Here is a 17,986-nt window from a genome sequence, read left to right as displayed (position 1 = left end):
GGTTTGACGTCTGAAGGATCTCCTTTACAGCAGTTACTATTTTTGTGAAGAAAACTCACAAAACGCACTTATGATGATTGATTGATTTTAAAAAAAGATTTGAAATGTCAATGTGGATTGACATATTCATATATGGCTCAAAGATTAAAACATCAGTACAAACATGGGTAAGGAAAAAGGCCTTTTATGATTGTAAATACTTAAAACTGTAAACCAAATTTAAACATCTGAAACCCTCTTTTACAAAATTTTTTCGTGGCAAACCATATTTTATGTATTGATGAAGAGTATTTGAACCTTCCTATAATTAATAAACGCATTTTAATTTTCAACTCAAGAATTGCGATTAAAAGTTGGTTTTCATCTAATTAAAATAAACAAGGTTGATATAATACATCATGTTTAACTTTGAGTTTTTATTCATTAACCAAACAGTATCTTTAATCTACATTGTTCTTTTCCCCCTATATTAATTGCAATTGTACTAAATTGTAAAGGAAAAGAGGAGGGGTTTCTTTATGATATATGTGTTCAAATCGGAAAGAGGAATATTCCATACATACATAAATATTGTAAGTGTAAGCCTTTTTATATAATTTGAAAATCACTATTGCTATGATTCTAAAATACTTGAGTAATTTTTTTTGAAAGTTTTTTTTCAATCTGTAAGTTTCGGGAAATGTGTTCTGATGGACAATAAAAGCTCATCAACTAAGATGTTCTAACAGAGCACTGTAAAATCACATATTTTCGTTGGGTCAAATTTTCGTGATTTCGTGGTTGGGGATTGGGGTGGGGATGGGGTTATTGGTTCGTTAAGATTTGACTTCGTGGTAAAAGGACAAAAATGAATCTGTATTTTGAAATCGCAATATTTCGTGGAGGACGTGATTTCCTAGGCTCCTCATACCAAACAAAATTTAAACCTCCAAGACAGTTATTTAGAATATCTCGCAAGCATTAATTTCTGTGAAATCACTAATATTCCTGGTGTTAGGAGACCCACGAATCCATGTCCATGAAATGCAAATTTTAAATATAGAAATCGAACAACGCAGACTTCTTCCACCACAAAATGAAATAGCTTTTACCCTTATTTCTAATTTTCAATTCATGAAATTTTATTCCAAAAAATATGTAATTTTTACAGTAATATATTCCGATAGTCATGCAAGAAAGGATCTAGCTCAAGATCATATGAAATTTGAGTCAAGTGGCGTACACGTGGACGGAAAATGAAGGAAACCAGAAGATTAAGGTCAAGATCTAGTAAATGACTTTAGACTGTCTTTTTGGTGCTAGATCCATTATGACGTCATAATCAATTAAAACTTTCCTTTTCCCGTACTTTACGGCTCTGATAGAATTATGTAGAAAATAAAGTTTTTTCATGGAATTCAATTTGAAATCATGTGAAAATGAATCCCGAAACCTATATTCAATTTGATATTAATATAGAGAAGAGGATAAGAACAAACAATTTACCGTTTTCTGAGAGACTGTAGGCAATCTGGATACATTTCCTTTGTCCGATAAGGAAAAAACTCCCATATTCATGACTTATTTTATTAATTTTTCATCAAAAAAGACAGTTTAAAATATGATTTTTGATCTTGTTTACCTAGAAAATATGCCTCGATACACCTTATTTGACCAAGCTATACTTAAAAAGCATCTTTAAAGGAATTTATTTCTCAAGTTTGAGAAATCTGTAGGCTCCTTTCATTTACTAGATCTTGACCTTAAGAGAGGAAAGCGTCAAAGTAGATCACATGTAATAATAATGGAGGAAAACACAGAAATATTATGTAAGATTTTAAAAAAATGCTTGAGTTTCCGATTGACAATATCTATGTAGTTTTTGGAGATCAAGTCTTCCAACAATCTGCTGGAATTCCCATTACGCCCCTTTATTAGCAGACCCATATGTAAATTCATATGAAGCAGAATTTATTAAAATCTAATATATGAGAAGAAGAAAATACTTGCTGTGGCTTCAACTCGGCATCTATATAATTATATCGACGACATTTTGTCAATTAACAATAGTTACTTCCATTTATATGTCGACTGGATATTTCCCAGTGAACTTGAAGTAAAAGATACCACAGAGTCTGACACATTCTGTTTCATATTTGGATATTTTACTAGACAAAGATGTTAATGGTAACTTAAAAACCAATTTGAAACTTTGTGATAAACGTGATGATTCAACTTTTCTATCGTCAACTCCCCTTATTTATATGTAGCAAACAATATACCCTTATCACTTGCATATGGAGTTTATGTCTCCCAGTTGATTCGATAAGCATGAGCATGCTCTACGTACGAATAATTTCTAAAACGAAGCAAGCTATTGATAAACAAATTGATGAAACAAAGATATCAACAGTCTCATTTAAAGTCAGCATTTCGCAAGTTCTATGGTCGATACAATGACCTTGTCAACAATTTCAATATATCATATTGAGTCGAATGCTGACTAACGTTTTTCATACTAATTGTAAGGCCATTTTTTTTACACACTGAATTGTCTACGGAATTTTCCGTTTGCTCGATAAACATGACAAGGAGTACATGGCGGGTGTGACTGGTCGACAGGGGGATGCTTACTCCTCCATGGCACTTGGTCGAACTTCTAATGCTTTTAGGTTCGTGTTTGCTCTGCTTCCGATTTGTATTGTTTAATTGACTTTTGAGCTTTATTACTGTTCGTTATCTCCATATTCCGTTGAGGTTTTTCTCCTCGCTTCTATCCATGGTGTGATGATTTCACAAGAATTGAATTTACTAAGAATATTTGAAGTAAAATCGTAAAAGATTTTTTCGACAAAAATTGGTGTTTGCCAATAATGTAATAGCATTTGATTGGATATATATCATGGCAGCGCAATGATTTTTGTTTTGCTTCTATTTCAAACCCGATTAGTGAAAAAGAAACAAAATTCATTAAGTTTTGATAAAATAATCAGATGTAAACACCTGCCTGTTGAGTGCCTTGAGATAACAGATTAATGGTATATGTTTTAATGTTAAAATTATTAAGGTTATGATGCAGATCACCAATCCATTATACATGTATAAGTGTAAGAGCAGAGGATTTATTTTTGGCATTATTACCAATAGTGTTGATATCGCTAAAAATTCATAGTGTTTTCTATTCATTTAGAGTAAGAGGTAATAGTTGTCCTTCTTGCATTACAGACATCGCTAAATGAGCATCTCGGAAAAAAATATTCCATTTAATCAACAAATGGTATTTGTGTGTTAATTATCTTTTACAATAGTCTGTAAACATAACAGGAGGTCAGATCTAAAATATATGCATTGATACAGCTACAAAAAAATGCTAACTACTTATATATTAATCAACCTCACAGATAAAAACAATTTGATTCTTAAAAAAAAACGCACCATTTAATTTGATATGAGGAGATATAAATGTTAAGCAAGATTTGTTTGGCTCTAATTTTAGTTTTTAAAAGATAAAGGGATATTTCTGTTAATGATAAATCCTTTTTCAAGTATCCCCCTCTTATTTAGTTCAATCAAAAATAAACATTGGATTAAATTTTGAAGTGTTTATTTCTTTCTTTGTATTTTTAATTTTAGGCTAGAGAATGAAATCTCTGAAGAATAACCTTCTAGGGAGTTAATATTATATTCTGAAAAAAATAATCAAATGTTAATCCCTAAGGCTGCATTAAAAATTGTAAATGAACATCTGTATAGAAAGGAAAACTCCGAAAAAACTTTTATAAAAACCTTATTGACATATAATATAAATATAAACATAAACATAAATAACATAAGCATAAACATATAAAAATAAAACATAAAACTATTTTAAAGGCTTTTGTATACTTTGAACCTGTCAAATGTGTTTATTGCTTATACAATTGTGTAGTTATATGCCTAATAATATTATAAATATTGTCTTTGTGCCAGTTAAAGGTCAAAGTATTTGAAATTCGAGGAAACGTTGAGATAGTCCATCTGATATTTCTACACAAATCTTATTTGATGTTTGTTTTTAAAGTACTGTGTATGTAGATTTGATATGTAAGCAAGCTGATGCTATTGAACAGTATTTTTTAAATCTTCAAATTCTTGATGAATCAATAAAAATAAGATTACTTGGATCTTAAAGTTTCAAAGGGAACCGAAGACAAACCATATATTCAAAGAGATAATGGATTCCTAGATCTATATTCTTCGTTTACCCTGCCTATGTCGAACTTAACAGAAAGTAGTTAAATATCCTAATGAAGAAAGTCAATGGCTTGATTTAGAAACGTATAAATTGTTGTTTTTTATTCCTTCTCTAGAACTGAAGAAAGTAAATATCACTTTTCACATATTTAAGCTTACTAATCAAAATAGACCAAATATGAAACCTTGACATTTTGTGAAGCATTTTCTGCTTTAATATAGTTTATCTTTGTGGTTTAAGGACTTAAAGAGGCTTGGACTCAGATTTGAAGCTTATATTTTCTAGAATTTTTAGTATAATATCATTACAGATATGTTGCCAGAGCATTTCACGCCAAAATATAAAAGCGTGTTTAGAAACTTCTTTTTTCTGGAAATTAACAGATTTTTTTAAATATTAAAACTACGAATTTCGAGACGGGTTTGATTGCCTTTCACGAAGCAAACTTTATCCTTAATATTTAAGAAAAGTGGAAAAATTGTTGTGTATTAACGAAAAAACATTTAAATTATAATCTAGAAAACTCAGAGTAAAAATGTGATAAAGGAAAATCAATTCACCAAATGAATATTGTCGGTCCGTGCTCAGTTTGTGTGCAGAGTAAACAAATTGAACACGCCCGGTAAAACGTAAATATTTTAAAACAGTAACAGCATTCGTGTCCATGTTTACAAAGTTAACACAGAATTTTGACGTGACGTTATGGAGAATATCGTTATCATTGTGTTTTAAGAATAGAATTTTTAAGAATTTTTATATAAGTTCAATTCATTTAACTGAAGTTATCTTTTGATTAAAAATGGAAATTTTAACTTGTAAGCGAAACGGCAATGCAACTGTGTCCAGGCCCCTTTAAGGTAGAAACAAAATTAAATCTATCCACCTATCTAAATATTATAAACAATGTTTGCTACTTAAAGGATGTAATATCATATTCATGTCACCTTGCAAAGTATACAATGGATATTTCAGCTGTTATACTAAAAGAAACTTTTAGATTTCCAGACAGAGACATTATTCCCTGGTAATAAGTATATCGTATACCACAATAAAGCTTTAATTTCAGTGAAAGTCTCTGTTTTAAAGTCTTTTCAAATGAAACATGATTTAAGGGGTATTTTCTTCTTCATTGTGTTGCTGAATAAGTAAACCATGTTTCTTTATGCAAAAACTTCTATTACTTTTTTCTTTGTCATGTAAGTATAATGTTTTCATGTTGATCATATATTTTTTTTTTACTTCATTTAACACATCTATTTTGGTTATTGATACAAACAAAGATACTGAACGTTAAGTGTATCCTTCATAGTACAAAGTTATCAGAAAAAAAGATAATGTACGTTTTCTCAGAAATGCTCTTTTTTCAAGAAATTTGAATATTACGAACAGTAATCTAGTCCATAGTCAAAATCCAATAAAACATTGAAAATTTGGAGTAGGGAAAACACTGACTGCTTGAAACGCAAAACATGGACCAAGTACAATGAAGAGTAAACATTCTCTGTGGACTGGTAACACCAGCTGTGACCCCTATGTCTTGATCAGTTGAATATAGTAAACCATAGGCAAAGCAGTAAGTAAACAAAAGCCTGACAATTAATCTGAACAAAGCCAGTCATTTCGAACAAAATATAAGTTATATTTATAAACAAAGCCAAACAATTTACAAAATGTTGCTTATCAAGGATAATATAACTGTGACATCAACTTATTTATCAGTAGCCTGCCTCAGTTTAAGAATTGAACGTGTAGAGAACATGAAGAATCAACTGCGAGACATATATACACCATGTGGCGGTGATCATAGTACATGTATCGATATACGAGGGTTGTCAGTAAAATCGTGAACAAAGCGGTTTTATCGAAAAATAATGGGCGCACTAAGCTGAAATTTTAAGCAAATGCTTATTTATCTATTTATCATATTTAAGTGCATCTGATTTATTTATTTTTTTTTTTTTGATAAAATATAGACAAAAATAAACATTTTATTATGCTTGAATATGCACAGGGTACTGTCCTACGACGCACGACAAAAAAAAATCCAGAGTTTTATTAGAGAATACATGAGTATTATTTCGAAATAAAAGTATTTTAAAAGGCTTTTTGATATCATTGACAGCTGCTTTTTCAATAAAAATGGAACTCGTAAATTTACTTACCTTGTCATTGGTCATTTGCAAAATTATTTTGTTAAAAAACATTCTGATTGTACACACAAGTACTCTGAAGTTGACATTAAAAAGATGCTTGAGTTTCTGATTGACAATATCAGATTGGTTTTTGGAGACCAGGTCTTCCAACAATCTATTAGAATTCCCATGGGTACCAAGTGCGCCCCGTTATTAGCAGACTTTTTTTGTATTCATATGGAGCAGAATTTGTCCAAAATCTTATACGTGAAAAGAAGAAAACACTTGCTGTGGCCTTCAACTCGATATTTAGATATATCGACGACGTATTGTCAATTAACAATGGCTATTTCCATTCTTATGTCGATACGATATATCCTGGTGAGCTTGAGATAAAAGATACCACAGAGTCTGACACATCTGTTTCATATTTGGATATTTTACTTGAAAAGGATTTTAATGGTAATGTAACAACCAAGCTTTATGATAAACACGATGACTTTAACTTTTCAATAGTCAACTTCCCTTACTTATGCAGCAATACCTTCATCACCTGCATACGGGGTTTATATCTCTCAGTTGATTCGATACACAAGAGCATGCACTACGTATGTACAATTTCTAAAACGAGGTAAATTATTCACAAACAAGTTGATGAAACAAGAATATCAGCAGTCTCGTTTAAAGTCATCATTTCGTAAGTTCTATGGTCGATACAATGACCTTGTCAGCAAAGACAATTTATTCATTGAGTCAAATACTGACTGACCTTTTTCATATTAATTGTTAGACCATTATTTACACACTGAATTGTCGACGCTACAGTTCTGCAGCTATACATGTATATATATGAAACTTCGATTTGGACGTTAAAAAGAGTTAAGGTCAAGATCTAGTAAATGAAAGATGCCTACAGATTTTTCAAATTTGAGAAACGAGTTCTTTTAATGATCTTTTACAAATATAGCTTGCAAAAATAGGGTGTTTCGGGACATAGTTTTTTGAAAAACTAGACGAAAAAATATATTTTAAACTGTAATTTTTAATGAAAAACGAAGAAAGCCAGGTATAAATTTTGGAGTTTTTTCCATCTCAGATAAAAGAAATGTATCAATATTGCCTACAGTCTCTCAAAAAACGGTTTTTAATTTCTTCTTAGCCTCTAGTTCAAAATGATATTAAATTAAATATAGATATCGGGGTTACTTTTGACATGATTTCAAATTGAGTACATTGAAAATGCTTCATTTGCTACGTAATTCTTTTACAGCCGTAAAGTACGGGAAAAATTAAGCTTAAATCAATTATGACGTCATAATGGATCTAGCACCAAAAAGACAGTCTAAAGTCATTTACTAGATCTTGACCTTAAAAAGTAAGCTGATGCTAGTATAACAATCTGTCCTCACATTTCAGCATCCTCAATACAGTGGATCGAGTGCCGGTTACCCGAATGACATTGCGGTTCTGGAGCTGAGTTCCGCTTTTCCTCTTGGGTCCACTATCGCCTTAGCGACCCTGCCCTCAAGCAATGAGGACTTCCTTAGCGAACCTCAAAACTGTTGGATGACCGGCTGGGGCCGAACTAATGTCGGAAGTAAGATTTTGACTTGTATTGAATTCATTAAACTTACATTGAAACCCTTTCAACAGGAATGTATATAAATTTTCCTTTACTGAAAATCAAAATGAAATAGCATTCAAAACGTAATAAATAAATGATAATCTGCCTTTACTTAACAATATTTATTGGTAAGACACATGTTAGAAAAGATTAAGACTTAAGAATAGACTTAAAGACTATTCCTTTAAAATTCCAGCATCTGGATCAACATCTAATTCTCTGATGGAAGCACAGATTAGAAACATCGGAAATACCGAATGTGCAAATAGATGGAGTGGAATCAACGGAGCCAGCATTTTCAATAGCCACATCTGTCTGTATGAAGAGGGGAAATCAGCTTGCAGTGTAAGTAATTAACAAATTGTGAGATATTTAAAACTAAACAGTTTATTATTTTTTTTCAAAAACCATAATTAATTTTGTACTTAATCTGCAATAGTGAAGCCAATGAGAGAAAAAAAATAAAGTAGAAATACTTTTAAGCATTAACTCTCTTTAAGATGATTTTTAAAATACTTGTGCAGGGTGACAGTGGTGGACCTTATGTGTGCGAGAAGAACGGAGAGTGGAGACTTGCCGGAGTGACGTCATGGGGAATCAGCACGTGTTCGGGTAGCTATCCTAGTGTGTATACCCGGGTGTCTAGTTACCGCAGCTGGATCTCCAACTATTTGTAAACTTGTCATTTTACAGACAAAATAAAAAGCATGAAACATTTTCAGTGCTTGTTTAGAGAAATGCAGGTGTACACATACTAACACTGAGGTCTGACATATTTGTGTCATCATCGAGACTTCAAGGTGCTTGCTTGCATCACGAGTTAACTGGTCCATTTTTTGTATTAGTATTTTATTGCAAGAGCAACCTTCGCCTAAAGTCTTGCAGACTCCTGGCCCTGCAATAGTATACTTTAATTGTATATTAAAAAACAATGAAGCATCTATTAACTATCTAATTTTTAAATTAATGTATTAACACTACCAATCACATTGATTAGTTTGAGTTAAGTTATGCATTATTTTGACTGAAAGAACAAATCAGGAAAAACTAGCCTTCCGTTGACAACGTATTGATAGTAACATACATATCAGACTTCAGAGTCGCAAGATCTACATGTATCTCTGGACCAAGGTTGATCATGGAATCTTACACGAAAGCATGTCCTCATTCAGTGATGTCTTCACTGCCAACTGCAACAAATCTCAGTCAATAGACGATATATGGAAGTCATTCAAAGACAGCTGATGTCTTGGTGTGATGGAAACATGTGTATCCTCGAAGATAGCTTCACAGTGGTTTAACCAGCCCTGGATTACACGTGATCTAAAACGTCTATCGAGGAGAAAAAAAAAGCTACCTTCAAAAAGTACAGTCAAACACATTCAACAAAACACCAAACCGCCCACAAAAAACTGAAGAATGCAGTTCATGTTCAGTGTAAGGAGCGCTATAACCGGTATGGTAATGACATAGTCATGGAGGACAACATAACCAAAGCGCCTATGGAGCTTCATAAAAAAGCAAACGGACTGATGCATCAGGCATAGGCGTAGTCACAGGGGGGGGGGGGGGCAGCGGGGGCACAAGCCCCCCCACTTTCAGATATGGGGGGCAATAGTATGTCTGTGCCCCCCCCCCCCCACTTAATGTAGAACAAAATCACAGCTATGTTGAAAATAAAGTAAACCTCATTTTATGACAAATTTATTTTATTTCCAGCAACAACTGAGTAAGCATTTCTCTTGAAGTAATAGTAATGTAATATACTTTATACGTGCTCTCCGATAATTATATATATATATATATATATATATATATATATATATATATATATATATATATATATATATATATATATATATATATATATATATATATATATATATATATATACAGTACCAACCAGACCCAACCTGACACAAAGCAGTCCCAGCGGTCCCAGAAAGCAGTCCCAGCGGTCCCAGAAAGCAGTCCCAGTGGGCGGGGTTAATTAATTTAATGGGCGGAGCTTACTCAGAACTTAGATTTCCAATAAACAATGTAACTATAAAAGGCAGTTGAAATTGATGATGCATTTCTTTCTGAGCAGTGTCAACAAATGTTTACAATTCTCATGCGACAGTTATTTCTGAACTGTTAAAAAATAACACTAGGCGTATAGAAACAAATAATATTGAACAAAGAAGACGTTCACACCTACTAATAACCTGAATATTTAAAATCAGTTATGTGGTATATTAATTTTTCACCCAAATAAATCAATTTCTTAATTTACTGTGATTGATATTGGTTTCCATATTTATTTTTTTTTTTTATAGAAAATTAAACTTGAGTTATTTATTTTCTATCAGAACTAGCTTTAAATAAATCTTATAATTATAGAATAAGGCCGATTCCCGTACTATACTCTGAATACATTTTTCTTATGTACTGGAGCTTTTGAAAAATTCTTTGTTAAATTTTGCCGAGTATTATATTTCAGTTATGATTATTTTCACTGACTTGCCAATTTTATTATGATCGTTAGATTCTCTATGTAACAGAAAACAATAACACTCTTATTATATAAACGTTCGAGTGTACATCTGTAAATCACGCGAATGGAACCCTCAGATTATGTTCAAAATGAATTAATCCCGAAATAGATTTATACACATTTATTGAAACAAAGATTTTTTACAGTGCATAGATTAAAATTAGTGTCATTGTTGACCAGCGTGTTCAGTGATGTGTAACACTGATACCCAATATAACATGCATTGACTTTCTGGTAATCATGCCCAAAGGCGATTGAAACCTCAGGTGTTGACACCATTTTATACATCTGTATTGCTTTTTATTATTTGGCCAGGAAAACACAAACAAAACAAATAAGAAAGAAGTCACAATTCCCAATATTTTCAAGTGTTTATTTTTTTTTTAAATAAATTTACTCTTTTAATAACTTGTTTATAAATCAAAAACAAATTCATAAATAAATCCCCCAATAATTGTTCACATTGTTTAAATGACTAAAGAATGGTAGAATAATTTTACTTTATTGTCATTTAAAAAATTATTAGGTTTTATTTGAGGGCGGTAAAAAAAATAGCCTGCTCTTTTTTAGCATGGTTTTAGCCTTTTCAATTTAAAAAAAAATCCAGTACAGTATGTCCCTCTGAATATCTTACTGTAATGACAAGTTTGTTTGTTTTCTAAATAGTGCTAATGCAAAAATTGAGTACATAATTTGACAGCATTAATTAATTAAATAGGCCTAATTTTTTTTTAAAACACCTGTATTTTAATTAGCATTAATTAATTAAATAGGCCTAGATATTTTTTTTTCAGACACCTGTATTAAAGTTTAATTTAAGGAATAAAAGTCATCTCCTGACTTCCCTTTTTAACTACTTTCTTCCCTTTTTAACTACTTTCATTTTTTTAAATCAATTCTAGACTACAATTGTGTAAATTTACAGCCCCTGAAGACATTTAGTAATTACATGTAAATCTATCTCTACTTATTAAAAAATTTCTAAGAAATCCTTGGTTTTTTTTTTTAATTCTTTATCTTAAACACCTCTCTGCTAGAAGTAAACAAAACAACAACAGGGAGCCTGCAAATTCAGAATACACAAGGGGCGGAGCTATCATGTCACTCAGAACCTTTTTCATGCATGAGTGAACAAAGCAGTCCCAGGGACTGCTGGGTCTGCTTTCTAGAGCAGTCCCACAGCAGTCCCAGAGCAGTCCCACAGCGGTCCCAGAGCAGTCCCAAAGCAGTCCCGGGAACTGCTTTCTGGGACTGCTTAGGTGTCAGGTTGGGTCTGGTTGGTACTATATATATATATATATATATATATATATATATATATATATATATATATATATATATATATATATATATATATTTAATTTATATATATATATATATATATATATATATATATATATATATATATATATATATATATATATATATATATATAAAGAATAGAAAACATAGCTACTATATCTATGTACCTCCTCAATAATAACGTCTGATTTTTTTTTTTTTTTTTTTTTTATTGCTTGTCAAGGAATTTTGGTAAAATATTACATGTTTTAGATCTTTCTTGGATTTGAGCCCCCTTCCCCACTTTTAAGTTTGTGACTACGTCTCTGTCAGGTGTGGCTCCACTCAAAAGGAACTACATTGTGTAGAGTGACACACAGACGAAAGCAGATATCCTTAACCATGCACCAATTTAAATCTGTCTTTACGTCGGAAAATCCTGCTGAACAACTGCCAGATCAAGCCCTCACCCAATCACACCCAGTACACTATCAACCAATGTTGGGATGAAAAATTACTCCAGAATTTGAATCCCTATAATTACAGGCCAGAATGAGGTATCTGCCAGACTGCCTTAACCTTACTTTTTCAAATATTTCTGGACCAGGGCAAGGCTCCCCGGGACTGGAAGTCAGCAAATATTACAACACTGTTTAAGAAAGGGACCGGAGTGCACCAGTCAACTACAGACCCGTCTCCCTTACCTCCGTTTGCAGTAAAGTTATGGAACAAATCGTCCACAGCCATGTGATTGGACACCTCAATAGGAATAATTTACTAACGGATTCTCAACATGGCTTCAAACAAATTTCAACAGAAACTCAGCTCATTCTATCCATCAATCACTTGGCCAGGAGTTTGGATATTGGAAAATACTTAACTGCATGGTTTCAGTACTTTAAAAGAAGAAGAGAAGAGGAAGAAGAAGAACCCGGTTAATCTGGCACTTGTTCCACTTTTATTATAATACAAGTAATAGTTTAATGGCCTTTTTACATGTTCTGTCCACTTCTGGTTGCCTTTTGCGCGAAAGCCTCCGTTTCATTTTTCTGTATTAGGATTTTTTGACTAACATATTCGTCATTTACAGTAAATGAGAAGCTGGCTTTTACTACATGTATGGGTCACTATTGATTCCAATGAAGGTTAATGTATTTTATCGCTTATGTATTTCTACGAGTTTTTTTTTTTTTTTTTTTTTTTTTGGCTGGGAGACGACTGTTGTGTAATACTTTCATAATTTGTATTTTTGTCAAGAAGTCAACAAACTTCCACTGGTGCTTGTAAGTCTCCATGCCAATATTTTTTTGTATACGTGATTTGCATTTTCACTAAAAAATCGAAACTTTTTACAACTTAACATGTTCTTTTCTGATATTAATTCAATGGGGGAAAATAGAACTGAAATGTCACCCTGGATTAATAGTGAGAATTTGAATCTAAATGACATTAAATATTGAAGCTTCAGAGGGCGATTTTATTAAGATACATTTTAACTATTCTTGAGCTCCCATATTTTCATATTCTGTTTTTAGCTTTACTGGTCAGAGACTTATGCGATAGTAAGGTGGCCGTCGTCTGTATGTCTGCCTGTAAACAATTTTTCAAAATGCTATTCCTTCTACACAGTTTTGGTCCAATTTCAGTATAATTTAGTACACAAGCTTATCTTATAAAATGATAGGTGAGCTAGCGCTGTAGCCATCATAAAACACAGAAGTAGATATAAGAACTATTGGTTTAAATTGCTGAAGCGATTAATTATTAATAGGAAGGCACAGTGGTGCACTGGTTGGTGTTGGGGGAGGGGGGTCAATTTAGAATGGCGATTCTGGAGTGGGCTTCACATCGACAATGGCATAACTCATTACATGTAACTGCATTTTAAGCACTTTATCAATGTAAGGTACGGATCAATGATATGATATTTTACATACTTTCACCCACTTGATACTGGTAATCAGAATTTACAATTCAAAGTGAATTACATTCTAGAACGTTGATCAAATGCTTAAAACACAGTTACATGTACATGTAATGAGTTATGCCATTGTCGATGTGAAGCCCACTCCAGATTCACTATTCTGAATTGAACCCCCCCCCCCCCCCCCCACTTGATACTGGTAATCAGAATTTGCAATTCAAAAGTGAACTGCATTCTAGAGCGTTGGTAAGAACACTTAATTCAGATAAAGTATAAATATACACAACAAAATTCCTTTTGGGGGGGGGGGGTGTTAATACAGGGATTAAAGATTGCAACCATTGCAGAAAAAATACATAACCCGCTTACGCAGGTACAGGTATGTATTTTTTCTGCAATGTCTCAACCGTTACAATTCCCTTATTAACAAATCTAACCATTTATTATTTGAATATTATTTTTATGATTTTATTTTACACTTGACACGAGTTAGTCGTGTCCATTTTTAATATGTATAAGTGCTGTAACATTTATTGGGGGTAATCAAATGAATCGGTTCTCAAAATTTAAAAAGATAAAAAAATTATGACTCAGTTTAAATCTCCAGCATTGGTTTATAAGTTGCGTTATTTGTCATTTTGATCATTGCTTTTGACTCCGACCTTTAAGGTTTTTTTTCTTGAAAAGGAAAATAAAAGTTATTACTGAATATAAAAAAAATCAATCAATTAATTGTATGGATAAACAAACATGCAATATATTGCTGTAATACAATACACCTACATGTACTTGTATTTTACACGTAATTAATGATCATGAGAGAGCTAGAGAAAGATAGAGGGAGAAAGAGAGAGATAGGGAGAGAGAGATGTCGCTATTTTTCATGACCATTGAGGACCGTTAAATACTATATATGGGCTCCTTAAGATGACCATTAAGTTGTGAAACACATCATATGTTCGGGGGTAAAATAGTATATAAATGCTTGACCAGTCATTTACAGGACGACAAGGCATCTACAAGATGAAGGTACTTGTTCTCGTTGCAGTCTTAGGCCTAGCCTGTAAGTATTCAAGATCACGTTGTTTTTTTCTAAATTGTAACGTTAAGATATTTCCTATTTGAAATTAATTATAAGTGATAATTTTGCTTGCAAAGAGAGAAAATTGCACGAATTCAACTTACAGCTCAAAAATTATATTTACTATGAAAAAGAAAGAAAAATAAATAAATATCTTTTTTCCTCATATGCTTAGATATCTTTAGATAAATGAAAAGTGCTCAGAGATTTTTTTTTCTATTCTAGGCGCGGCTACAAAGCCAATCATTTACCAGCCTGCAAAAGAAATACTTCGTGGCATGGCTTTGAAACCAGAAGTTAGTATATATATGTACCTTTTCAAAATTTTGATATAAATTCAAATCATTATTATTATTTTTTTTTTTATTTTGAAATACAAATGTAGTCCAAAAAGCATCGTTTTAAACTAACAGTATATATTCTCATCAATTCAATATTTTTTTATTCATCCCTCAAAAAGTAAAAGGAACATGATAAGTGTTCATTATTTAATTATACAAAGTATTTTATTCAAATTTTAGTTTTGGATTACAACTACTCTAAATTTTCAATTTATCAAATTTTTCAACATTGTCATCTCCTCTTTCTCTATGAGTGTAACATATCAATAAACTCACACATGGTAGGATTTCTTTATTCATGTTTCGCTGAAGGAGTAATGGTACACATACAAATAATAAAACCTTGTGCTATTTTTCGAATGACATTGTAAACATTAATAGAATCTTCAAAGCAGTAGCAATGATATTTACATGCTCACATTTTAGTTTCCGGACGACCTCCATCGTATTGTAAACGGACAGGAGGCTTCCCCCGGGGAGTGGCCCTGGCAGGTGTCCCTCCAGTACCGTCAGTTCTCGTTCATGCAGTTCTCTCACATTTGTGGAGGATCCCTCATCAGACCAAACTGGGTTCTGACCGCTGCCCACTGTGTCGAGTATGCATGATGACTCCCATTTGTTTTGTTTTTTTATTCTCATTTTTGTACGCGTTATTTGCTATTGTTTTGAAAATTGATTCGAAAATAACCACTCGGATTTTGAAAAAACGGAGTTTTTTTGTCTAAAAGTCGAAAATATGGAATTATCTTCTTTTGAATACCACAGTCTACATAAACATAATTTTCAAATTTGCAATATGAGAGTTCAAGTCCTAAGAATTTCCTAAAATCTTTGACTGAATGGAAAAAGTTCAATACTTTAATAATACAAATTGTCATTAAAATTATCAAAATGAAGTGAAATATGTATTCTGTACGGTATTGTTAATTACAGTGGAATGTCACGTTCAAACTTGCGCATTGAAGCTGGAATCGACAAAGTTTCTGAAAATGGTGCTACCAGATCCATCAGCAGAGTCATAATGGTACAAACTCTTCTCGCGCATGCGCAGATCACCTAATTTATTGAAACATTTCTGCACCCACCGAAAGTCTTTAAATACATAGATTTATTTTCATTTTTAAGAATTTTAAATATATAAACGCAAATAAATGCTTCATTACAGCATCCCCAGTACTCTTCCTCCAGTGGGGGTTACCCTAACGACATAGCCCTGTTGGAACTCTCTTCATCCGTCACTGTTGGCGGGGATATCCAGCTTGCCAATCTACCTACAAATGCTAATGAAGATTTCACCTACATTGCTGATTGCTTTATCACAGGTTGGGGAAGAACTTCAGGAGGTATGTTGGAATGTGAATAGTTAGTCGTGATAACACTTTATTCTTTTTTTTTTTAAATGACATAATCAGTCTTACGCAGTAGTCAATAGACATATTTTCAGGATCAAGGAAAGGTTTAAGGACTTTAAGGAAACAAATCTAATTACGATAGCTTACTGTTACTACCTTGGTTTACAATACCTTGGTTTTAAATTTCGATACTTTGGAGTCTTATGAAATGCATTTGAATAACTATGATATTTTACCATAAAATTTAATATTGATAAATGAAAATATACGTACGTATAAAAGGTTTGAATATATCAGTACAAGTAATAATTTCATCTGAAAACGGAGAAAAAAGAAGTAAATGTCAATGTACGAATACTATAATTTTCATTGAAATGCTTCTATTATATATGTAAGAACGAAGTAGTTGAAGTAATACTGTCAATATTGTAGACATTTGAAATATTTTAGTTAGATGAAGCCAACTAAATTCTACTGTTATTTTGCTGTCATATTTTCGCTTTTTCATTCATTTAACTCAATTTTTTAGTAATTGAAAAATCAATTTCATGTATTTGCTTATGAATGATGTCATGTCTAACCCGTTTTTTTTTTAATTTTAGGTGGATCTGTCTCTGATATCCTAATGGAGGCCCAAATGACAAATATCGCAAATACTGAATGTGCGAACCTCTGGTCAAACGTCAATGGTGCCGCCATTTTTGACTCCCACATCTGTCCATACGAATCCAACAAATCTGCCTGCAATGTAAGTATAGAAGTTACAGCATGATCTTTATGCATTGGCGTCGTCATGATTATTTTTATGCATTTTAGGGAGACAGTGGTGGTCCCTATGTTTGCAAAAAGAATGGTGATTATATGTTGGCTGGAGTGACGTCGTGGGGCATTAGCACGTGCGATGGATCGTACCCGAGTGTTTACACCAGGGTGTCCAAGTATTTGGACTGGATGGCAAACTATATCTAAATCTTGTTTCTTACATTGTTGATTAAAATTTGAATTTAACTGCAAGCCTTAATTTCTCAAATTGTGTAGCTTCATACTAAACCACCGCTGAAATATGGCTGAAATTATGCGGACTCGGCGTTAAACAATGACAATCAATCAATCGGTCAATCAAACTAAACCTGAACACTCTAAAAGCGTTATGATGATTTTAACATATGTCAATGATTATTAGAAAATACATTGTCGCTGGAAATGAAAAAATAAGATACATATACTTTTAACAAAAGAGAGGGTTGCAGTAAAAAATTCCTGTCATATAACTTTTGTAAATAATTCCATATGTAAAACAAAATGTTCCAAGGTAGACTGAAGTACGAGGGGTTATCAAAAAGTTCGTGGACTGATGCGATAAAATTAATACTATGTAGTTTATGTTTACAAAATTTGTAAGGAACATTAAACAACAAAAGTTTAAGAAGTGTGGAAAAATTTTAGCTTGATGCGTTGACAATTTGCCAAATTATTGTAAAATAAAAAAGGCATTATATGAT

At 32.3% G+C, this 17,986-nt stretch overlaps 2 protein-coding genes across 2 annotated transcripts; both read left to right on the top strand.

The window, feature by feature from the left end:
• Positions 1 to 7,390: 7,390 nt before the first annotated feature.
• Positions 7,391 to 8,690, top strand: LOC133205044 (chymotrypsin-like serine proteinase). Its single transcript, XM_061340787.1, has 4 exons — positions 7,391 to 7,411; positions 7,762 to 7,942; positions 8,166 to 8,314; positions 8,494 to 8,690. Exons 1-4 carry the CDS (start codon positions 7,391 to 7,393, stop codon positions 8,644 to 8,646), a joined length of 504 nt encoding a protein of 167 aa, XP_061196771.1. The 3' UTR covers positions 8,647 to 8,690.
• Positions 8,691 to 14,691: 6,001 nt separating this feature from the next.
• LOC133205043 (fibrinolytic enzyme, isozyme C-like) lies at positions 14,692 to 17,453 on the top strand. Its single transcript, XM_061340785.1, has 7 exons — positions 14,692 to 14,773; positions 15,017 to 15,087; positions 15,559 to 15,728; positions 16,066 to 16,156; positions 16,283 to 16,475; positions 17,087 to 17,232; positions 17,301 to 17,453. Exons 1-7 carry the CDS (start codon positions 14,692 to 14,694, stop codon positions 17,451 to 17,453), a joined length of 906 nt encoding a protein of 301 aa, XP_061196769.1.
• Positions 17,454 to 17,986: the final 533 nt, after the last annotated feature.

The sequence above is a fragment of the Saccostrea echinata genome, unplaced genomic scaffold (assembly GCF_033153115.1).
Source record: "Saccostrea echinata isolate AGI-Se365-2 ecotype Australia unplaced genomic scaffold, CSIRO_AGI_Sech_v1 ptg000054l, whole genome shotgun sequence".
Lineage (NCBI taxonomy): Eukaryota > Metazoa > Mollusca > Bivalvia > Ostreida > Ostreidae > Saccostrea > Saccostrea echinata.
Note: the sequence above shows the minus strand (reverse complement) of the source record. Positions and strands in the feature narration are given on the sequence as shown.

Excerpts from the sequence above, each read along its gene's own strand:
- LOC133205044 (XM_061340787.1), top strand. The coding sequence starts at position 7,391 with ATGAAAAACGAAGAAAGCCAG. Across the intron at positions 7,943-8,165 it reads GGGCCGAACTAATGTCGGAA|CATCTGGATCAACATCTAAT; the intron begins GTAAGATTTTGA and ends TTAAAATTCCAG. Across the intron at positions 8,315-8,493 it reads AGGGGAAATCAGCTTGCAGT|GGTGACAGTGGTGGACCTTA; the intron begins GTAAGTAATTAA and ends ATACTTGTGCAG.
- LOC133205043 (XM_061340785.1), top strand. The coding sequence starts at position 14,692 with ATGCTTGACCAGTCATTTACAGGACGACAAGGCATCTACAAGATGAAG. Across the intron at positions 15,088-15,558 it reads GCATGGCTTTGAAACCAGAA|TTTCCGGACGACCTCCATCG; the intron begins GTTAGTATATAT and ends CTCACATTTTAG. Across the intron at positions 17,233-17,300 it reads CCAACAAATCTGCCTGCAAT|GGAGACAGTGGTGGTCCCTA; the intron begins GTAAGTATAGAA and ends TATGCATTTTAG.